General features: G+C 38.3%; 2 protein-coding genes across 9 annotated transcripts in view; one reads left to right on the forward strand and one right to left on the reverse strand.

Moving 5' to 3' along the window:
* ARMC10 (armadillo repeat containing 10) lies at positions 1 to 11,104 on the forward strand. Of its 3 annotated transcripts, none has more exons than XM_085040309.1 (6): positions 1 to 569; positions 1,786 to 1,931; positions 3,079 to 3,213; positions 4,481 to 4,657; positions 5,674 to 5,745; positions 6,948 to 11,104. In XM_085040309.1, exons 1-6 carry the CDS (start codon positions 434 to 436, stop codon positions 7,200 to 7,202), a joined length of 921 nt encoding a protein of 306 aa, XP_084896435.1. In that variant the 5' UTR covers positions 1 to 433; the 3' UTR covers positions 7,203 to 11,104. The 3 variants fall into 3 exon arrangements, with proteins under 3 accessions (XP_084896435.1, XP_084896453.1, XP_084896445.1); XM_085040327.1 differs by having other exon boundaries at positions 30 to 457; XM_085040319.1 differs by lacking the exon at positions 1 to 569 and adding an exon at positions 1,039 to 1,216.
* NAPEPLD (N-acyl phosphatidylethanolamine phospholipase D) overlaps positions 5,747 to 21,625 on the reverse strand; it is a 25,456-nt gene continuing 9,577 nt past the window's right edge. For 2 of the 6 annotated variants that reach the window (XM_085040254.1, XM_085040288.1), the window contains exons 2-5: positions 19,593 to 19,905; positions 13,588 to 14,234; positions 12,580 to 12,694; positions 10,243 to 11,332 (exon numbers count right to left, since the gene is read on the reverse strand). In XM_085040254.1, the coding sequence (XP_084896380.1) occupies positions 11,204 to 11,332; positions 12,580 to 12,694; positions 13,588 to 14,234; positions 19,593 to 19,905 (1,204 nt within the window). In that variant the 3' untranslated portion in view covers positions 10,243 to 11,203. Of the gene's footprint in view, positions 7,156 to 7,817; positions 7,917 to 8,689; positions 8,802 to 10,242; positions 11,333 to 12,579; positions 12,695 to 13,587; positions 14,235 to 19,592; positions 19,906 to 20,320; positions 20,470 to 21,625 lie in introns of those variants that run through there. The other 4 variants (XR_014846202.1, XR_014846201.1, XM_085040272.1 and 1 more) reach the window with 4 other exon arrangements.

The following is a 21,625-nucleotide window of genomic DNA, read 5'->3' on the forward strand; positions in this document are numbered from 1 at the left end:
AGACAGTACCGCGGGACTCTGCCGTCCACCAGGCTGCCGGCCGCCTGGACACTGTGGGGCGGCGGAGGGCCGTTGGCGGCGGAGACTGCTGCCTCCCGGGATGATGTGCTCCCTGCCATGGGGCAGGGCCGCCCCTCCCGCCAGCGGCCGCCTTCCCGAGCGGGCAGCCTGTTTGGGTGCGCGGTGCGGGCCTTGCCGGCCCGGGAGAGCGGCTGATCCCTTCCTGTAGAACAGAACCTGCATCGCACCACCGACACGCAGCGGCGGGGCCTGTGCCGCGCCCCGCACACGGAGCTGCGGGCTCGGCATCCCTGCGCCACCTCGGGCACAGCCACAGCCTCGGCCCCCGCGCCCGAGGGAAGGGCAGAGCCGCTGCCGAGCTGCGCCGGATGGGGCGGTGGCTTCCGCGGGCGACGCAGCCGCGGCCGGGGCGATGTGGGAGCCGCGGGGCGCGGCGGTGAGGGTGGCGGCCGTGCTGCTCGGGGCCGGCGCCTGCTACTGCCTGTGGCGGCTGGCGGCGGGCGGGCGGCGGGGGCGGCGGGCGGCGGCAGCCCGGGGCCCGCGGGCAGGTGAGGGGCAGGGCCGGGCTGGGCGGGCCTCGCCCCTGCGGCGTGCGGCGGGCCCGGGGAGGCTCCGCGGGGCCCAGGGGATTCCCGGCCTGCCGCCTTGCAGTGCAGCTCGGGGCCCGGAGGCGGCTCTGCTCCTGGGAGAGGCGGTGCACAGTCCTGCCTCCGGCCTTCCGCAGCCATGCGGCCATTTGGAGCGCTCTGGAGCGTGGTTCATTTTTAGAAAAGCCTAGGGTTTTTTTCCCAAAGTCCCCCAAAGCGTACGTCCGATTAGTGTGTTTACTTATGCTATTGCAGTTATTAGCGTTCCCCCTATAATTCAAAGCTCTACCAAGTGTTTAGACGAGGATAAAAAAGGATTTTGTTTTTGAAGTAAACTCTTGGATTATCATAATTAACTTTGACCTCTTTTTTTTTTTTTTTTTACTCCCAAAGAATACTATGGTGTTTGCCTGATGAGATGCTGGCAGCAAAGCTGTGGAATTTAAAGCACAGGTTAGCTTCTCAGAAGTCATCTCCAGTCAGCAATGACTAGTCCAGCAGTCACAGATTGGGTGTCACAGCTCTTCAGGTTGGCTAAATAGTTCTGCCTCCAACCTGACTGAAAATGGCCTTTGATGGCATTTGTGTCACCCTTTTAAGAAAGCCAGGTACTCCATAACATCATCCTGACTCAGAAGCAGCCTTCCTCATTTTGAGTGATGCCATGTTAGCAGAGTTCTTAACATTGTGACTGTTACTTTGTCAAAGGACCTCTGGGTACGAGCAAAGTGTCATTATTATAATTTCTGCAAGTAATAGTCTGTAAATTGGAAGTTTTGTTTCCTACAGTGCCCAGACAGATTTCCACATTTCATTTCAGGGGACACAAAAAACCCCCCAAACCATGTTTGGTGAATACTCCTAACAATTTTGAAGAGGAAATATGCTATTGGTTAACCAGGGAGTAAAGCACCTCAAACTTTAATTGTGTGTCCCTTTTGTTCTCCACTCTGAAAAGAGGTCAGTTTTCAAATAAGAGGACTCAGGAAAAGGATGGAAATCTTAGTGTTGTCAAACAGTCTTTTTACCATGACATGATGTGATGGTTAGGCACAAACTTAGAACAATGTGTCTTACAACTGAGAGCTAAATTTCAGCATTGTAAAAAATATTAAGTAGCAACTAAGTGAAATGTCTCAAATTTGGTATCAAGTCTTTAATTTTTAAACACTGACAGACAGCAGTTCTCCTGTGTCAACCCATACCATGGATGTGGATGCTCTACAGAAACTTATTCATTTGCTGCAGGCCACAGATGATCCATTAATTCAAGAGCAAGCTTTAATCACTCTCAGCAACAGTGCTGCCTTCTCTGTAAATCAAGTGAGTATTGTTCTGTAGAAAACAACAGTGTCCAATGGCAGCCAGTCTGGCAGAGGAGAGCTGCTGTTTTGCTCGAGAGTGACACAGGACTGAAAGCCAGGATAGCTTGTGCCCTAAAATCCATTTAATGTCTTGCCTTAATTTCTGCTAGCCCAAACAATGTAATTCAGCAGCTTCATAGAATTTATTGTAGAATTTATTTATAATGTTTGGACCACTTAAAGTCCATACAGAGTCCTGTATTTTAAAAGTGCTGTAAATATATCTTTTGTTGCTTACAATTATGTACTGTTAATGAAAGGGTTGAACTGGAGGTTAAATACTTTCTGATTCAGACTTAAAATTTAGTGAGATAAAACTAAATTTTTTATCCCTCACAAAGTTGTATGCTGTTTGCATATTAGCAATTTCCAGCTCCAGGTATCTCCAAATCAATTTGACATAGGATGCAGGAAAACTTTGAGCTGGATGCAGATTTTCATGCCTTTTTAACTGTTTAACCTCCAAAGTCCCACCTCTTTATTTTGTCCTTTTAGTTACGTATGACAGCTGTCTATTCTGGCTTCTCAAAACTGCTTTCTTAATAAAAATCTCATACAGTAGGACGGAACTGGAGCCCAAAACCCATTGATTCATTTTTAATTTTTTGGAAAAGAGCATTTTTTTTCAAAGACAGTCACAGTCTAAATGAGAAAGATTAAAATAGTAATAAAAACAAGTGAAAAAGTTTCAGAACCTTTACTATAATAATATAAATCTGCATCTTGAAATTCTGTCCCATTCTGTCAGGACTTTTAGGTACTGTGACCTGGCTCAGCTGTCTATAAACTCATTATGCAGTAATTTTACTTTATTCTTTATAATCTAAAATGCTTTAAGCATGCTTTGCAGACCACATTTTAAAAGAAAAGGTGTTGTACCATTGTCAAATAACAGCAACTAATACTTTGTTTCTAATCAGGAGCCTTCTTAGTTTCAGTGGAAGCAATAAAGCAGTATCTGCTAACAATTTTCTTTAAACAGAGCAGTCTATCCTGGAATTCTTCATTCACATACTTAATTTTTGTTCAAATGGAAACTTTGAGAGAATGCTTCAGCATTTAAATTGAATTTTTAAAAATCTTATTAAATATCTTCTATATTTCAGGATATAATCCGAAAGTTGGATGGTCTTTCTGTTATTGGAGGGATGCTCTCCAACTGCGTTCCCAAAGTTAAAGAAAAAGCACTAAATGCACTTAATAATTTGAGTATGAATATTAAAAATCAGGAAGAGATACAGGTAAGTTTCTTAATGGGAAAATTCAAAGTAACTGAGGCAAAGAGATAGAACAGAACCTTCAGCATATTTGTTAAATACATGCCAGGATGCCAAAATTCTTTGATGATAGACATACAAGTGAGCAGATCCAGATGACTGAAAGGATACCTAGAAATGCATTGCTTCACTGGCACTTACTTTTAAAATAAAAGACAGGAACCTGTGCAGTTTGTGTTCAGCTTTCAGGAAATACTACTAAACAGAGAGTGTGCTGCTAAGATTATAGCAAAATTATGTGAGGTAAGATGATTTCCAAATGTGCTTAGAACATTAGCAGTGGTTGTTTAATAGAATGGATTGCAGACTGAACTTGCCAGGACTCCTTAGGTAAGGGAGAAGAAAAAAGTAATTGAGCCCCTGTGTTTGTATGAGACCAATCTTTCAGGTGATTCTTCCACCTTAAAAGAATAGTGTGTATAAATGATAACAACTTCCACTGGTAAATACAGTGCATGCTAGGTATATGAAAGGACTAAGCATCAAGAAAAAAAACAAACTCTTTTTTATTAATCAATACATCAAGAAGTGTCCAAGTAGTGAGCTGAGGCAGATTTGGAGACATCTAGTTTTTTTCTGCAGCTTGATAAAAAGGTAGTGTGACTGTATGTGGTAGTTTGCAGCGACTTCAGTAATGGGCATTTTTTATTAAGTAGTGCTTGCCAGTATTTGATAGGCATGTAAGTAAAAAAATAAATCCTTTGGTAAGGGAAAAATATTTTTTTTCTTAGCTAGAACTCCAAGACATGGTGTATACTGTCATCCAGAAGAAAAGTTGGTAAAAATAGTTGTTAATGTCCGTTTTCATCACTTTTCCTACAGCATGCTCCAGTAAACGGGCCACATGGTTGGGAGAAGGGATTTCATTTCAAGGCTTGTCCTTAGCTTGTTCTCAGTATTTCAGATGTTAGTTATTTATATGTGATTTTAAAAATAACTCCTTAAAGCAGCGGTCTCACTTCTGAGATGGAGTCAAAGCAATTTAAGTTTTCAGAGCAAGTTATGCTTCAGGAAGGTTAGTGAGCATAAGGCTGTATGGTCTGCTTCTGTCATGCCAATAGAGTGTTTGAAATATTCAAAACAAAAAAAGTACTTGTCTCCAAGAACCTTCACCATTCAGCCAGCAATGATCAGGAAGTATTTATGTTACTGTAGCTAGGCCGTTGATACTATTTGTGACAGAAATATGCTTTTATCAAAAATTTTTCTATTTCCTTCCCCCTTTCCCCAGGTATATATTGCACAAGTCTGTAGGATTGTTGAGTCAGCTCCCCTGAACTCTGATGTGCAGCTGGCTGGACTCAGGCTGTTGACCAATATGTCTGTTACCAGTGACTACCACCAAAAGATGATAAACTCAATTCCCTGCTTTCTTCATTTGCTTTCAGAAGGAACTGAAAAGACACAGGTACTGGCTAGTATTATTGTTACAAGCCATTTATGAAGCTGTTTTACTTCTCTTGTTTCTTACTGAGGTTGTAAAATGGTTTTGACTGTGCTAAGAAAAACCAAATATTCATAAATAATACAGATTTTATGCACTAAAATATGGGTCTATATTAGTTCCACAATATAAATTCAAAAAGAGGGGAGGGAAGGGAATCTTGGTAGTGGAACCATTGGGCTACAGCTCTACTAAAGCAGTGCAGGGTGCACTGTGACTGCCCTGTGCCTTTGCTACAGCAACTCCAGAATTCCCTTCTGCTCTAAACATTGCTACTGCATCACAGAGCAAGGAGAACCTGCAGGGGAAAGGCTTCACTGATGCATGAATCTCTGTAGGCAAACATACTGAGCAGTGATCCTAAGTTAGGGACTTTTGTTCCCTTAGGCTTATGACACCTCTTGCAGCCTTAGTGACTGAACTGGAAATTGTGCTTATTTGTGAATTATTGTAATATTGAAATGAGCTTCAGTTAGGGACCAAAGTCAGCTTTTATTCAAGGTGTTGTGGTACAGTCAGTGTATGTGGGTGCTCTTATCAGATCAAAACAAGTTTTCCAAAACACACATTACCACTAAACATAGCACACCTATTGTACTTGAGTACAGTAAGTAATATGGCCTTTTCCTAGTATTTAAAGACTAGCATCACAAGGCCCAAGAAAATACAAAGGTATATTTGTATATACTTCTGATCATTTTAAATGTAGTGCTTAACCATCCTCTTTGTGTTTTAAAAATATTCTGCATTTGGCCTACTGGGGTTTGTTTCTAGATCTTGTCTTATTTTGATGTTTAAGTCAAACTGAATTTGCTCCTAATATGTCTTGACCTTGGTTTTCCCTATACCAAAATAATCAAGATGTCAGTTAATCCATTCTACCTTTTCCTCCCCAAATCAACACTGACATTATTGATGTTCATTACAGCTGCACTTACTGTTTGGAAGCTTTTAATGAACTTGTACATTCCTCACTTCAGATTCAAGTTTTGAAAGTACTTGTGAACTTATCTGCAAACCCATCCATGACAAGACATCTTCTCAGAGCTCAGGTAAGGTTCTTCCTGTTTCATTTTATTTTTAGCATATGTACATGCGTATCTCTTTAGATATTGCATGCATTAGAAGAATTTTAATGTATTAGAAATATATACACAATTCCAAAGTAAATTCTAGACATTACCTGGTTGAAATCAGTAGCTAAGTGCATATTCTTTTACAGGCTGGCTTTATTCCAGAGGGTAGGATAATAAGGATACTGTATGAGAGGAAGAGGCACAGGGCCTGTGCACTTGGAGACGGTTGTAGTTCCTGTGTACCATTCCAATAATCAGTGATAACTTGCAGAAGCCTGTTCTAACCTTCCCTTTCCACCAAAGGAGTAATACCATGAACTTCAGTTTGTAATGTATATAAGGAACCCAGACCCTGATTTCCAGACACAGAGTCAGTATATAGATTGAAAACCATCAAATAGAATCAGTACTGCAAGTGATCCTTCTCAGCTGTTTCTATAAGCAACATACTGTACCAAATCAGGCCAAATTCCATTGAATTCCCCACCCCTTTACTCAAATGCAGCCATAAAACTGTTGTCTCTAAATGAACTTTCTCTGTGCATTCACTTACATCTTCATGGAGAACTTTGTGTGACATTTGCTGTGCTTAGCACACAGGTTTCTTTCAGTTTCATTTCCTCACACCAAAACAGAGACAGGGGAAGGAATGGTGCTGCATCCTCCTTCCCCCTCTTTAAAGTGACTTTCTCAAAACATGCAGTGGCTTTTATTTGTGAGCTATCTGCCACGAGCAAAGCTAGTCTTGATAATGCTGTCTTTTCATTATTCAGACAAGGTTGGGGATCTAAATATTCAGTTCTCTGTTATGTGTATCCTTTTTTTCATTTATCACATATGCTAGCATAAAAACATTCAAGGCAAAATCAATGTTTCTGAGAAGGAAAGCAGACCCTCTCTTCCAAATGGGAATAGTCCAGATAGCCACATTTTGGAGACTGAAAATACAAAGCATTTATTAGCCTGTTGATACACAGGCCAGTCTTTTCTAAAGAGAAAATGTGCATACTGTGCAAGTTTCTGACAGGAGTTGACAGCATATAGAGTTCTGAGATTTCATGCAGTTTCTGGTTTAGATGGTTTAGATGCACTTTTTTTTTTCCATTTTCTAAAGTTAGATTTAGTTACACGTACTTACTGCTGGTGATTAAGTATGGAATATTTCATCAATATCCTAGGTGCCATCATTGGTGTTACTTTTTGACAACTGTATAAACAGAGATATTCTGCTTCGAGCCCTGACGTTTGCAGCAAACTTGAAAAAGAACATGAACAATGAAGAAGACACCATGACTGAGGAGCAGTACAGTGAAGGTTCAGTTTTCTTTACCCTCTGCAGGGACTCTGCCCCATTCGCTCAGCGACTGGCGTCTTTGCTGCATCATCCTGATACAGAAGTGAAAGAACAAGTCGTGAGAATATTAACACAATAGTGTTGTTTTCTTAAAACAGACTGACCTGATGGAAATATCTAATCTTGGCAATGCTATGCTAAAAAAGCCTGCAACAAGCAAACAATACAACAACAACGATGAAAAAACTCCCAGAATACTACCCTTTTACTAGGCATAAATGACTTATTACAAAAGAGAATGCAGTGTATTTAATACAGAGAACATAACAGATTTTTTTTACAAGCAAAAGAAAAGCAGTAGCTTAATTATTACTGATAAACCACTGCACAGTTTGTACATTTGTGCAACGGGGGCAAATAGTTTAAAACATGAAAACGTTCCATACATAGAATGACCATTTTAAATGGATGAGTGAAGTGAATTAAAATATTCTTCTTAATGAAAAATACTTTTTTTTTACTTTAAGTATTTACAGCTGTTGAATAAATACCTCTTTAGAACTGTGCATTAAAGCTTTAGCAATTGGAGATTAAGCATTTATATTTTATTAATCTATCTATGAAATGAGTACAGGCAAATCTTACAAAATATTAAATAAAAATAATACCAAACTATTACTGGCTTCCTACAGAATTAGTATTTTCAATGAAAACTGCATATTAAAGTCACCCAGCCTAGGTTTTCTCATCTTACCTGCATGAAATTTGTTCTAAAACTCCATTCTTGTATGCTTAGGATATCCATTCCATTTAGCCAAACTGCTGTGCAGTTAACTACAAACCTGAAAGGTTTCTACACTTGAACAAAAATTTGAAAGGATTTTATATTGCTTTAAAATAGTCACTTTAGGGAAAGCAGACATATTTTAAAAATATTTTAAAAACATGTCTGCATATTGTCAAAGATTATCTGCAATTGCAATTCAGCATTCTCATTCTTATTAAAAAACAAATCTACAAGGACCGTATCATACATATTTTTACAAAAGCTTCCTATTCTGTAGCAGCCCTTGAGCTTGCATTCCTTGAAGAACTTTACTCTTTTTTACTGTAAATGGAGTATCATTGGAGTAAGTGCTTCTGCTGAATTAGCCCCCATAAACTTATAGTCATCAATTCAGCATTAATTCAAAATTAAGTGGAACCCATACAAACATCACTGTAAAAGAACCTGAATAGAGTTTCATTGATGAACAGGAAGCATACTGGAAAATACTTCTAAAACCAGACTTAAGAAACTTCCACTGTAGAGAAACTAAAAAAGGTGCCAGATGTAAAGGTTAGGAAAAGTTTTCCACTTTGTACTATGTTTAAGACAGCTGTGTCATCTAAACTGTTACCAGGTGCTTCATCTTTCTAATTTAGTATACTCACTCTGCTCTTAATAAAACTGCACTATCTTCTCTTTCTACAATGCAATAGATACTTATATCAGAAGGTCACTTTGCAAATAGCTAAAACTGCAAGAAAAATACGACCTTGAAACTGTGACATACCCATGCCCTGATCAATACAGGGGTAAAGCTACATGTATCTAATTCATCCACACAGGTAGTTTTAACTCACCAGGAATACAGTTAAGGCAGAAATAGAAGTTGGCATGATTCCCAGTCAGAACCTTGACAATTGCTGCATTGACAGTGAACTTCCCTTTCTCCTTCCCACTGCTCCTAAAACACTGTACAGTTTGTAATAAACAAGTTACACTACAATCACTTAATGTTTTGCAACTTTTTGTAGATTTTATGTTTTCTGCTACTGAATTTGACTAAGAAAAACAAAGGCTAGGCCAAACACTAAGAATTTACCCACTCTCCTGACAAGACATTAGGACCAGTCTGCTCTAGGTATAGCTGATACATGGTTTCTCAAGCACAGCAACAAAGATGTCTAGACATCCCTTTCCATGTTCTCCAACCTAAAATTAAGTTTTTCAAATGTAATTTTTTTATTGAGTTGATCTCTTATCCTTTGCTTTGACAACTGACAGAAACAAGTGACCTTTTCTAAAAATACATGAGAACTTGCTACAGTGTTGTCTCAGTTTTCTTTTTCTGGTCTAGAAAAACCTATTTTTAAATGCTTTCTTTATAGAACAATGCTGTTGAGATGTTTTGAAATCATGCAAAACTTTCTAGCGTGTCTTCATGCAAAGATGTCTCATTTTTTTATCACCTACCCCACACCCTTGGTGGAATCTCATCAGCACCAAGCAAAACAGTCACCATTGTATGTACCAATGTTGTGAATTAATAGATCCAAAACAAAACAGGTCATTACTGACATTTAGTCTCTGATCCATGTAAGTCAGTATTTCTCTGCTCTGTGGCTGCTTATCTAGGCATTCTGCATTTTAGTTTCACTCTTTCTAAAGTACATAATTTCCCAGAATAATCTATTAATGTTTTTAAAACAGGAAAACAACCCCCAACAAAACCAACCCTAATTTTAAACCTGGCCTTCAAAGTACTCAAAACTTATTGCAGATTGGTGTCCTCCACAAAATTACAAACATGTAATATACGTTGTATCACCCAAGTTGTGATTGAAGCTGTTGTGTAAATACAAGGTTCAATAACGACTTCATCTGAAATACCCTCAACACTGAATAACAGGGTCGTTTTAAACCAGTTTTGAACAAATTCTGGTGAATACATGTAGATGATACCAGAAGTACCTTTTCAAATTAAAAAAATCTTGGTGTTTATCAAATATGAACCCCACCAAAGGAAAGCAGGTAGCTTTTTCTTACATATAAGTATAATCTCTGTTCCAGAACCCTCCTCAGAATGAACTAACTTTGCCTCCTTGTGCTGTTCTTTGTTGATATGAAGATCTCTAACACTTAAAATATCTATATTGGGAAGTCCTAAAAGAGCTGTCTAAAATTAAAAGATTACTTCAGTTGTTTCTACCATGAAATCTCATTAACTGGTTTTAATTAGTTACCAAAAGTTCATGTCTTTAAATAATGTCTTTTATCTTCATGGGATATGAAAATAAAATGTATAGCAAAAGCAAAAAAAAACCCCAAAACAAAAACCAACCCACATGTCCCATAGACCAAAAGAAATCATAAACATGATTTGCCAATTAATTATGAAGGAGAATAACAAACATTTTTATTGGCAACAATAGGCTTTAATTCTGCAAATTAGCAAGACAATTTGATACACATACATTTGGTCAAGTTTTATAACACTGAACAATGTTGCAATCTCTCATTCAACTTTAAAATTACAGGGAAGCTATAAAAAATACCACAGCCCTTAAGACTTTCCACTTAAAAAAAAAAAAAAAAAAGAAAAAAGGTACTTAAAGAAGGCTGAGTTAATGCAAGGACAAGCAACATTAAGGAATTCGTCCACTTTATGTGCTGTAATTGACACATTCAGATCTAACTCAAAAACATAGACAAAACAATGAAAGTGTGCAGATACTCTGGCCAGCAGTTAGTTTTACATATCCATGAGGCAATATTAAATTATTTCTGTCTTTAAAAGGCACATTTCTTTGATCATTGTAAAATTCAGCTTTTGTGGTTCATTAATACATGAAAACAAAGAGTAAAACAATTTTACCATGCTTGTGCTTTAACAACACAGCTGTATTGGAAGACTTCACCCCACAAAACATACAGTGAAGTTATCAAGGTACAGGGCATAACCTGAAGATTAACAAGTGGGAGATGACAGTCTAACAGTGACTAACTCAAGTCAGCCATTAATCCTAAAACTATGTTCTGTGCTGAAGTTATTATTGCTGCTGCAGGTAAGATGAAGAATTTAAAAATATTTCTTTTTATCAGTGGTGTACATCAGAGCTGAAACTGCAAGTTATTCCCAGACAACACTTAATATATAGACCACTTTTAGATTACTTCTTTAAGTTTATAAACAATATAACTAGTAAAATTTGTCATGAAATTGGTATGCAAGCTTTAGTTCTGAAACTGACAAACCTGGCATCTAGAAATCCAATTCAATCTAAAAAAATCTGTCGTATAAGTACATCAAGTTAGTGTTGTAACATTAATTGCTAGTTCAAATCAAACAGAGCTTACAAGTAACTGGCACTGTTTCACTTTTCAAACCAGTCATTTGTATTCAAATTCCGTGATTCTCCATGGCGTAAGAGAAAGAAGTCATCTTTTTTCAAGCCATATCTTTCAAGAGCTTCATTCAATTTAACTGGAGGATCCAAGTAATACTGGAAAAAAAATGAGAATAATATGAGGGAAAAGATACCACTGCAACATTTTTTGAAGGAAAAAAAACCACTGCTCTAAAAAATAGGGGAGGAGAAGGTTATTTGTCAAATTTAAATGTTTGGGTTCATTTTAAGTTTTTTAATTATAAGAAGACTGATTTACAGCTGCAGAATAACTGGCAAGGCACAGCTTGTCAGCCCAAACTCGGTCTCCTTCAATGCAGCAATAGATCCCTTCGGAGGAAGCGCTGCCACCAGCAGCTGGCGCTTTCCCTCGCTCTGTAAACCCAAGCTGACAGCAGTCCTGCCAGAACGCTCAGCTCTTGTCAGTGTGGCCACCCTCAAGTTACTGCGGTGTCTTTGTTACATTTCAGAAAAGGCATCATCAAGGACTAATCATCTATTTTTTGTGCTCCTAAATACACAGTAACATTTCTACCAAGGGCACTAGTAACACAGTTTATTGGAAAACACAGGAAATGTTCTATCCAAGCATCTTATGTTCCATCCATGCTCTGCCAAGGAAGTGCACGATGAGCTGGGAGGGAGCATAGCAGGACAGAATATATGACAGATCAGGTGATCACTGCATCAGGAATGAATTAGGAGATAAAGTGGTGCAACTTGTACAAAGACAAAGTAGAAAAACAGCTACCAGACAGAATCAAAGCAAATGTAGATACTTCCAATGCATTACATTTTTAGTCACTGTGATGGTATATGGGTAACCTTATTAGATCTGTGGACTTGGGGAAGAGTCGAGGGGAATAAAAACATTAAAAAACATCAGCAACTCAGAAAAATTCAATTTTTTTCATATCCTTTCTGGTTTTAACTTTGAATCAACTATTAAAAATGTTCACACATTTACTAGACAGTAAGAACTGCATGCCTGTAGGTCAGTACAGCATTTATTAATTACGTCTATCTCCAAGTGATGAGTTTGCTTTTATTACTGCATACGTAGTAAAATCTGTTACATTCCTCAGCATTTGAATATCAGAAATCCTCTACATTTGTTTTAATAACTGTACTTTCTTAACCATGGAAATATTTTATGTAATTGATTATGAAAGGCTAAGCATTGTTTTGAACAGCAGTATGTAGAGCAATAACTTTTCACTCATACAAAGTCCACATTTTAAGTTTACATTTACTGATATGTAGGTTAAACCACACAAGCAAAGCTTCTCTAATGTCTGTCTAGTCCTTGGAGATCTGAACTCATGTTTAGTGCTGCAATTTACCTCATTTGCTAAAGCAAAGGTCCCCCAGTGAATTGCTACAGACTTCTTTGCTTGAACATCGATATGGATTCTTACTGCTTCTTCAGGATCCACATGCTGGTATTTCATAAACCACCTACCAAAACAAAGCACCATTTTTTTGTGTCACCTAATTCAGTGCAAGATTTCTTACTTACTTTCATTGCAAAGAACAAACAGGATATGTTCACCTAATCAAAAACATCATGAGCATGTATACCTGGACAACATACAGAACAATCAAAATCAAGAAACTAACATATAGCAACATACCCATGAAACAGCAGTTCATGTATTGCACTCCCTTTTCAAAGGATTTTTTCTTACCTATATTTTCAACAGTATAAGAACATGTTAATGGTGCCTCGAGGCATTACGGCCAAAACTTTAAATCCATCCCTGAAAAAATTTCGTGCTAGCAGTACACACCAAAAACTATGTGCTTCAGAGATAGCCCAAGGGAACAGGCAAAACAGAAGAGACAACTCAGCAATTCTTGAAAGAGACCGGATTTTTACCATGCTATTTGGATTCCTACCTTCCTTTCCCAGCCCACATATGCTTTCCCTCCAGCATTATATGAGTCTTAAAGTTTTCTCTAAAAGGAGAAGAGTTTGCTCCCCTGAGCAAATGTATCTTCCACACTCTATAACCAAGTCATCTTTGTCTCAAGGTAAGTTGCAAAATCAGGGTAAAGACTAAAGCAAGAGGAAAATGCAGCAAATAACATACACTGGAACAGGCTGGATTAAATGATGCTGTTTCAGAAAAAAAGGGCCCAGAGTAATTCCAGATTTTTACTCAACATTTTTAAGGGAAGAAAGACTGCTGATTCATCCTTGCTGTGTTAAAGCCTGAAGAAAAAGCTCTCCAAAAACACCACACATACTTCTTAATAAAGTACACCTATAGTTTTAACTTCTGGATGTATTTTTTGTCATCAGTATATAATTTCATTTATGTATTTTGCTCAAACTCTGATTTTCATACCTTGGCTCATAAGCTCCAATGGGGATGGCTGCAAGATCGAAAGGTCCAAACCTTTTACCTATTTGTTCAAAAGCAAAACAATATCCAGTATCTCCTGCAAAGAAAAACCTATTCCAAGGTCCCAAGACAGACCAGCTGCCCCAGAGAACCTTGTTATCATCTGTCACAGTCCTTTTGCACCAATGTTGCGAAGGGGTGAAGACAAAAGTTACTGCATCATGACCAGGGACACAGTTCTCTTCCCACCAATCCAGTTCAATCACATTCTCACAACCACATCTCTGCATCCACTGCAGGAGCCCCAGAGGCACAAACCAGCGCAGCTCGCTGCCAAAGCGTTCGTTCAGACTCGCCACAGTGTTGTAGTCCAGGTGATCATAGTGGGTGTGGCTGATCAACACCGCGTCGATTTTGGGGAGCTGCGCTACTGTGCAAGGAGGCCCTCGGAAGCGCTTGGGACCCAACAGCTGAATAGGGGAAGCTCTCTGACTGAAGATTGGGTCAGTGAGAAATACAAGTTCATCCATTTCCACCATAACTGTGGCATGTCCCAGCCACGTGACTCGCATACCAGCTCCTGTCTTCCCAGCGTCTTCTGGCGTTTGAACAAAGTAAGGTTGTAACACTGGAAGTTCTTTATCGAGTTCCTGGCAAAAAACAACACCATAAGCATGAGAGATTTCAGAATGTACTTGGCCATGGAACAAAAACTGCATGCAAGGCACAAATCAATACAGTCAAGCCTTGTACTTCGTTTATGTTTTTATGCAATCAGAGAACTGCTGCACATCACACCAGATGCCTTTTTAATGTCTGGGGGCATTGCAATGAAAGCACTGCAAGGCACTAACAGTATCCCAGGAAGGGATTCCTCCACCTGAAAAAGAATATAAATATATATACACACACACAGTGTTACTTAAATACTCAAGTTCAACTTATGCAACTAAATAATGCATCCTGTAACTCCTAGCACAAATAAGTCATGGATGAAAGAAAATGCCATGTCTCCCAGCCACACTCCACAAAAGCTCTGTTAGCCTTTATCAGATCCTCTCTCTCTCCACATCTAGAAGCAGCACGCAAAGGTAAACCTCACCTGGCTAATGTTAGCTATTACAATTCTGCCTTCCCATCCTGCCAAAAATTCAATGAACATTTGTAAAACACAAAATCATTTTTAAGATAAACCTTAAGGGACTTAGATATGCTTCTTCTGGTGTTTCATTGAAACCTTTAAGGTAATTAAAGTTTAATTATTACTGAGTAAATCACTGTACTGATCTCCATGTACGTGCAGGATACAGTCCCATGAATGACTTGAAATCAACCTAAATCCATTCTTCTGTGGAATAAAGTTATGAAAAGGTTCCCCCATCTCCTCTCTTATTCCAGCTTGATTAGTTATGCAGCCCTCACTCAAATGTGACAGGTCAGAGAACTGAACTGGCTGAACTTTAATCCAGAGGTAAAAAATAGACAGCTCTCATTTTGATTGGCTCAAATTTGATTGTATGTGTACCCTCAAGTTGGCACAAAGGGGGCCATGGCTGTATATTTCCTACTGAAACTCACCACCCAACCACCACTCATTCTCTCATTTTGAACCAGAGTTATGCTCTTCACTGCAGCTTGGCTGAGGTGCTTATGCAGAAGTTTTATGTATAATAAACAAGAGCTTTCCTATTAAAAAAAGCAAGCAATCAAAGAGTCTTCTCAGAACTCCTGGCCATCGCCAGCTTGGCCACAATGTAGCTAAGGCTCTCCTTCCAAACACTTCTAATCTGAACTCCTCACATTGCTTTAGAAGAATTTCCATGTGCTAGGGCAGCTTCTACAGACCCTGACACTCCTCTCCCTGGTAATCACAAATGTCCCAATACTTCTGTTTCCAAATCCAGTTCTGCCTGCCATGGTTGCTGCTCTCATTCTCTCAGCCTAACTCAGATTAGCACTATCAGAGAGTTTATATAGATCTGACCTTGTGCTCTGTTGAAAGTCCAGCTGATGCTGTGATTAGTTTAGGACTCTAGGAGTTGCCTTGCTAAACCAGTCCTGACAGCTTCAGGGAAGTTACTTTCTCCACAATATTTTATTGATTTGGAAGGCATATGCTGGGAAAAACAAAGCACGCACATCTCCATCCCCCTGCAATTCTACTGTAAATAATAAAATATTAATGAAATTGCTTTTTCTGAGAGCTAATGGACAAGACATGTCTACTAAAAAAGTTTTAGTACTGTCTCCAGGAATGAGAAATAGATAACCTTCTATAAAGCTGAATATAAGGTTAGTACAAAACAACTCCTCAATTCATACAGGAAAAGTAGGAGTTCTAGACTGAGATAAATGTCTGCTTCTCCAAGAAAGAAGCATAATTTTCTTATCTTTATTTCATTCTAAGTACATGGGAAAAACATTGGCCACAGAAATATGAACCACAGAGAGTGCAATACTGTGACACCTATAAAAGAAACAAAACCAAAAACCATGCACAAAACTAACACAATACGCAAATGGAAATTAGGACAAACCAACAAATTACACATGGTTAAGTCAACAAATCAGACTACATCAAAGAAATAAAACTCAGATGTAGAAATTAATAATTAATTGTCATAATGCAATTTAGCATATTTTTTATGGAAAATGTTCTTTTTAAGTAGCTGGTTTTAGAGTTAGACTACAAATTTGCTCAGAACTTAATTAATTCACTTATTTTTTCTTAATTTGATGACATTTGGCATAAATTAGTTTTTAAAATTAGCATCATGCAATATTAATAAAATACCAAATGGATGAGGAACTGGCCAATTGGCAGAAGTGAACAATTAGTTCTTAACTGAGATTCAAACATACTCTACCAAGTTTTAACTGGGATTGAGTTAATTTTCTTCCCAGTAGCTTCTATAGTGCTATGTTTTGGATTTGGCTGAAAACAGTGCTGACAGCAGACTGATGTTTTAGCTATTGCTGAACAGGGCTTACATAGCATCACAGCCAGTTGACTGGGGGCACACAAGAAGCTGGGAGGGGCATAGTTAGGACAGCTGACCCCAACTCATGAGAGAGATATCCCATACCATATGACATTGCACCCAGCAATAAAATCTGGGGGAAGAAGGAGGAGGCGGGGGACATTCAGAGTGAATGGCGTTTGTCTCCCCAAGTAATTGTTACGTGGGACGCAGCTCTGCTTTCCTGGGGGTGGCTGAGCACCTGCCTGCTCTTGTACAGAGCTTGTGCTTTCTGGGTTTGCAATACACAGGCCTCTGATCCAAATCCATGATTCCTCAGAGGATAAGATCAGAAATCAGGCATGTTGTTGAGCTGTCATAGTAAAGCACACCAAAACATTACTTCTCAGTGCCTGGGATTTGTGTTTGGGGTTGTTTGGGGTTCTTTTTAGTATTTTACAAAAGCACACCAAAATCACCTTTTAAAGCAATAAGCAATACTCATAAGACTTCAAAATAAAACACAAGTTCTATTAGCAGTATACTTCACATGAAATACTTAAAACTCATACAACAGGATAAAGCAACATAGTGAATGAAATACATAATCTTACGGAACTTTTATCCTGCTATAATACATTTTGTTCTATCAGACTAACCAGAAACGTATTAAAACTAGAAGAATTATCACAGATTTCTGAAATAGGGAAATTATGTCAAATCAGCTACCAACAGAAGCAAAATGTGCTTAATACTGTCTTGTCTTCATTACTGAAGTAATACAAAAATTTCTCCTGCTGTGTCCCTTCCCCCCTCCTCATTCTTCTTTCCCTCCTAATGCAAAGCAAGAAGAAACACATGACAGGCTTTGGTAAGACTAGCTGATTAGCTTGGGATTTTTGGCGCTTAGTACATACTGGAATACCACAGGATTTTACAGAAATGAGAACAATCTAAACTGCTGATCCAACAACTAACTAATAATTAAAGATCCTCCAACAGCACTGAACAAAGTTATTAATAAAGCCTGTAATGAAAATACAAGAAGTCTATGCATTCTGGATAATGATGTAGGCTCACTGTGAAGGCATGATTATAATACATATAGCTTTTCCACTGTGAAGCACATGCACATATCCTGGATAATATGCTCTTTTTTACATACACAAAGCACTTGGTACAAATAAACTGAACCTGCCCAGCATAGCAAGGTATCACCAGGCACACTCAGTGTGGAAACTGAAGTAGGAGTCTGCTCAAAGGATGTGCCATCTAGCAGAGATAAATAAAGTATGGAGCCCTTAGTTTGAATTTTAAACAAGCTCAGATGCACTTTACAGGTTGATTTAGGTGTGGAACAAAACTGGTTGGAACAAGCATCAAAATGGCTGAGGACTCCAGAAGTGCATTTCATTGATCCCTATCTAGGCGTTCCTGTTTCTGATTTACTTCATTGAACTCCTGAATAATTGCAGGCACTTAATTAAAAGATTCCACATGCAAACAATAAAACCAGCCAAAAATTAATTCCATCTGGGCCAGAGAGACAGCTTTTCAACTGGTGCCTTGTAGATTTCTTTGTGATCATCCTTCATTGCAGGGACGAACTGTAAATTAAAGGGGAGTGCTGCAGTTCTGCACTCCATCAGAGTGCTGTATGTTCTGCACTCCACAGTACACCTCAGCACTGCCTTCCAGGGACTTCAGTCACTACCAGGGTTTCTGACTGGTGCTGGGAAGAAACGAAACCTGTGCTACACACACCAAGTAGGGCAGAGGTCAAAGAAAACTGAAAATGTCCAGGTGTAAATTTCATGACAATGTGACCAGCACATTGTTTAGAAAGCTGTATACACTGAGGCAAATGTTGTCACCACAAGGAAGCCACCAAATTTTAAAAAGTAAATTACTGGAAGGGATCCCACGACTGACATTGGTTTGCCACGCTTCTTTCTGAAGTCAAATTATTTATTCTTCTTCTTATTATTGAACAATTACAGCCAAGATTATTTGTCCCTTAAACATCCCCAAACCTCTGACCATCATGTGTTAATGCATAACATGGCTTTCCTGTCCATAAAACTGGTCAAATTCCTTTCTTCACAGATAATTCAGGTAAGACAAAAGCTCTTTACTAAATACTGGCTGTGAGATTTATAGCTTATGCATATGTTCTTACATGCTTAAAAGCATTATTAACACCTGCTTGTTAAAAAATGCTAACCTTGGCTGTGCACCCTTCAGCACAGCTTTTCTGAAGTACAGTCAACACATCAGAAATACACTGAGAAGTAGTCCTGCCAAAACTTAGTGATCTTCATACTTTCTGTGACCATAAAGATAAGCCATGGCTTTCCAGTATCCATTACTCTTCATGGAAAAGAAGCTTCTCCTGTCTCCTTTATATACAACACCTGACAAAAGCATTTCACCAAGAACAAATAACGGTGTTACTCACTAAACTGGCACTGTACTTTAAGTGTTTAAGTACAAATACTTGCCCAGGTTAGTTTTAACATATGCATTTTTTTCTCCTGGTGTACTGAAACAGAAAAAAAACCGGATTTGTAAATACTTTCATAAGTAGGTGACAGAAACTATTTATTACATTTTCATGAAAGAGATGTAACATACGTATTGAGTTGCAGTCTGGAAAAAAAGGCAAAATTTTTAAAAGTAAATATGTCACAGCTATTTCATGCAACACGAATTAAGTTAATAACAGGCTTCATAAAGCAATACCTATTAAAAAGGAACAGCTGCAACTGGCTTATGATGAGCTAGGGGGCCATTTTTGTTATTTTTGTAAATATAAACTGAGCTGGATATATCAAAGGGTGTGAAACTAACAAGGAGACAAAAAATTAAGAGGTAGAAAGTATTAACCCACCTTTGAAAAGAATAAATGATAATAAAATCATAAAAGTAAGACTTAGAAAAGTCTCCAGAAGATGTCTAATAGTATTTGTTAGAAATTGTCCTATTTTATTGATTAGAACGAAGGTAAAAGCAGTCTAAATCACAAAAGGAAAACATGGAAGTACTTACCTGCTTTGAGCGTGGCACATTGCTGTTATTCTTTTCCATGAAGGACCATTTCAAAATGTTTGATAAGGTTGGTGATTTCCATGTTGGCCATGGGTTGACAAATCTTCCATCTTTGCCTCTCTTCGATTTAGTTACATCCTCTTCCAATCTGTAGTCCAGCCTAAAGCTTTTCCTGAAGGTCCTGGAAGAATCATTGCCCCCAGGACCTCGACTCGAATTCTGACGTTTCTTCACTGCTTCTTTAGGGTACTGGTTACACACAGGTGAAGGCTGCTCTTCATCCGTGTTCTTATCCATAACTTTTTCAGGAGAACTAAATAAAATTTTAAATTAATCAATATTTTCTTGGACTAGCATCAACATTCATAAGACTGAATGTTCTCACACATATTAGAAACAAGGCTGCCTTTCTTGTTTTATGATCTACTGTATTTTTTTTAATCAACAAAATATGCTTTTAAAACAGTTTCTATTACGCAAAAGACCTCAAAAACATGCTGTGGCAAGCAGACATGAGGGCTCTTTGTAGTTCAGGCTGAATTTTCCTCCCTGGAATGCACAGCTTCAGATTCTAACACTATTATCTACCAACTGCAAAAGTGAGGGGGAAGCGTTCCTTAATTTACATTTTGGAAGGGTAGTCATTCCTCCTGAAACTTATGACATTTAGTGCCTGGTGTAACACAATCCTACAAATCTGTCCAAGAGACACTGGAACTATACCATACCTTAGGATTTGTCTATATAGTGACTTTGTTCTGTAGTAAAAGCAGCAGTCTTGTGTAGCATTACTAACACTTTACTTATACCAACAACAGGCACACACATGCAGGAAACTCAGGACCCAAAAGGTATTTGGTACTATCTCCTGTTTTGTCTAAAACAAAGGAAAAGCTTATTACAATAAAGGTAAATGTAACTGTTTCAAATACAATTTTGATATACATTTAACTGAACAGACTGGTGAAAGGCCAAAGGAAATTGAAACATCTTAAATCACAGCTGCAATGTTTGCTCTTAATCCCATAGTGGAATATAAAAAAGTGAAAAAATAACTGAGAAAAACTCATTTCTATGGAGTCACAATTCTGGTACATTTCTTAGAAAACTCTGAACTCAGTAGTCAGTCTCTTATTCCAAACTGCAGTTAAGTGTTGCAGAGTTTATGAATATAATCTCATTATAGCCAAAACAGAAAAAACAAATATCCCTATTTCATTTGAAAAGTTGCCAAAGCAATTCAATTGAAGCTAAATGCTTCAATTTCTACATTTGCTTTCAAGTGAAATGTTGAAAGTAAATTGTTCTGTCAACTTTATTAAAAAAAAAAAAAAAAAAGAAACAAAACCCCCCAAAAAGCTGTTTTAAAGATTACACAACTTTGTGGCATTTACAGACTCTACCTGACTGATAAAAACTAGAAGTTGACTACTAATGAACAGACAGCACTATTTACATCTTAGGTGCAGGAATAACTTTTAATAACGAATTGTGAAATTTGTCCTGTGGAAAACTCTCCACCACATGTTTTAGCCTATCTACTATTTCATTAACTCAAATACTCAGACTTTAGCTGTACACTCAGAAGCCCTGGGTTGATGTAGCCAAGCCAGTCCATGCAAACAACATTGTCAGAGAACAGAATGAAAGCTCACAGTTTTCTTAGACATCACATAACTCACTGTGCCCCCCATGGGCTCATAATTACATGGAAAATCAAATATATTGTTCACTGCACATTGCAGCTAAGATATTACCCATATGTAAGTGTTAGCAAACTGAACCCAAATGCATTTGCTGATGATGCTCCAACTTTAAATCCAGAGCCCATTTCTGCTATTTCAGCAGCAACCGATTACGAAACACTAAGTATGTTATCAGTTGCAAAGAATACAACAATTGAGAGATATTGTGGAATTTTCTTAACAAAATAACCATTATTTTGCCATACAGTAGAGATAAAATATTAACACATCAAAATTAATTTCTAATAAAAAAGCATGAACAACATTCAGAAAACATGTCTGAGAGAA

The sequence above is a fragment of the Lichenostomus cassidix genome, chromosome 1Aa, assembly GCF_008360975.1.
Source record: "Lichenostomus cassidix isolate B80296 chromosome 1Aa, HeHo_3.0, whole genome shotgun sequence".
Taxonomy (NCBI): domain Eukaryota; kingdom Metazoa; phylum Chordata; class Aves; order Passeriformes; family Meliphagidae; genus Lichenostomus; species Lichenostomus cassidix.

Bases quoted from the DNA above. Each gene is read 5' to 3' on its own strand.
- ARMC10 (XM_085040309.1), top strand. From the start codon at position 434: ATGTGGGAGCCGCGGGGCGCGGCGGTGAGGGTGGCGGCCGTGCTGCTC. The intron at 570-1,785 runs GTGAGGGGCAGG...AAACACTGACAG, and splicing joins AGCCCGGGGCCCGCGGGCAG to ACAGCAGTTCTCCTGTGTCA. The intron at 3,214-4,480 runs GTAAGTTTCTTA...CCCTTTCCCCAG, and splicing joins AAAATCAGGAAGAGATACAG to GTATATATTGCACAAGTCTG.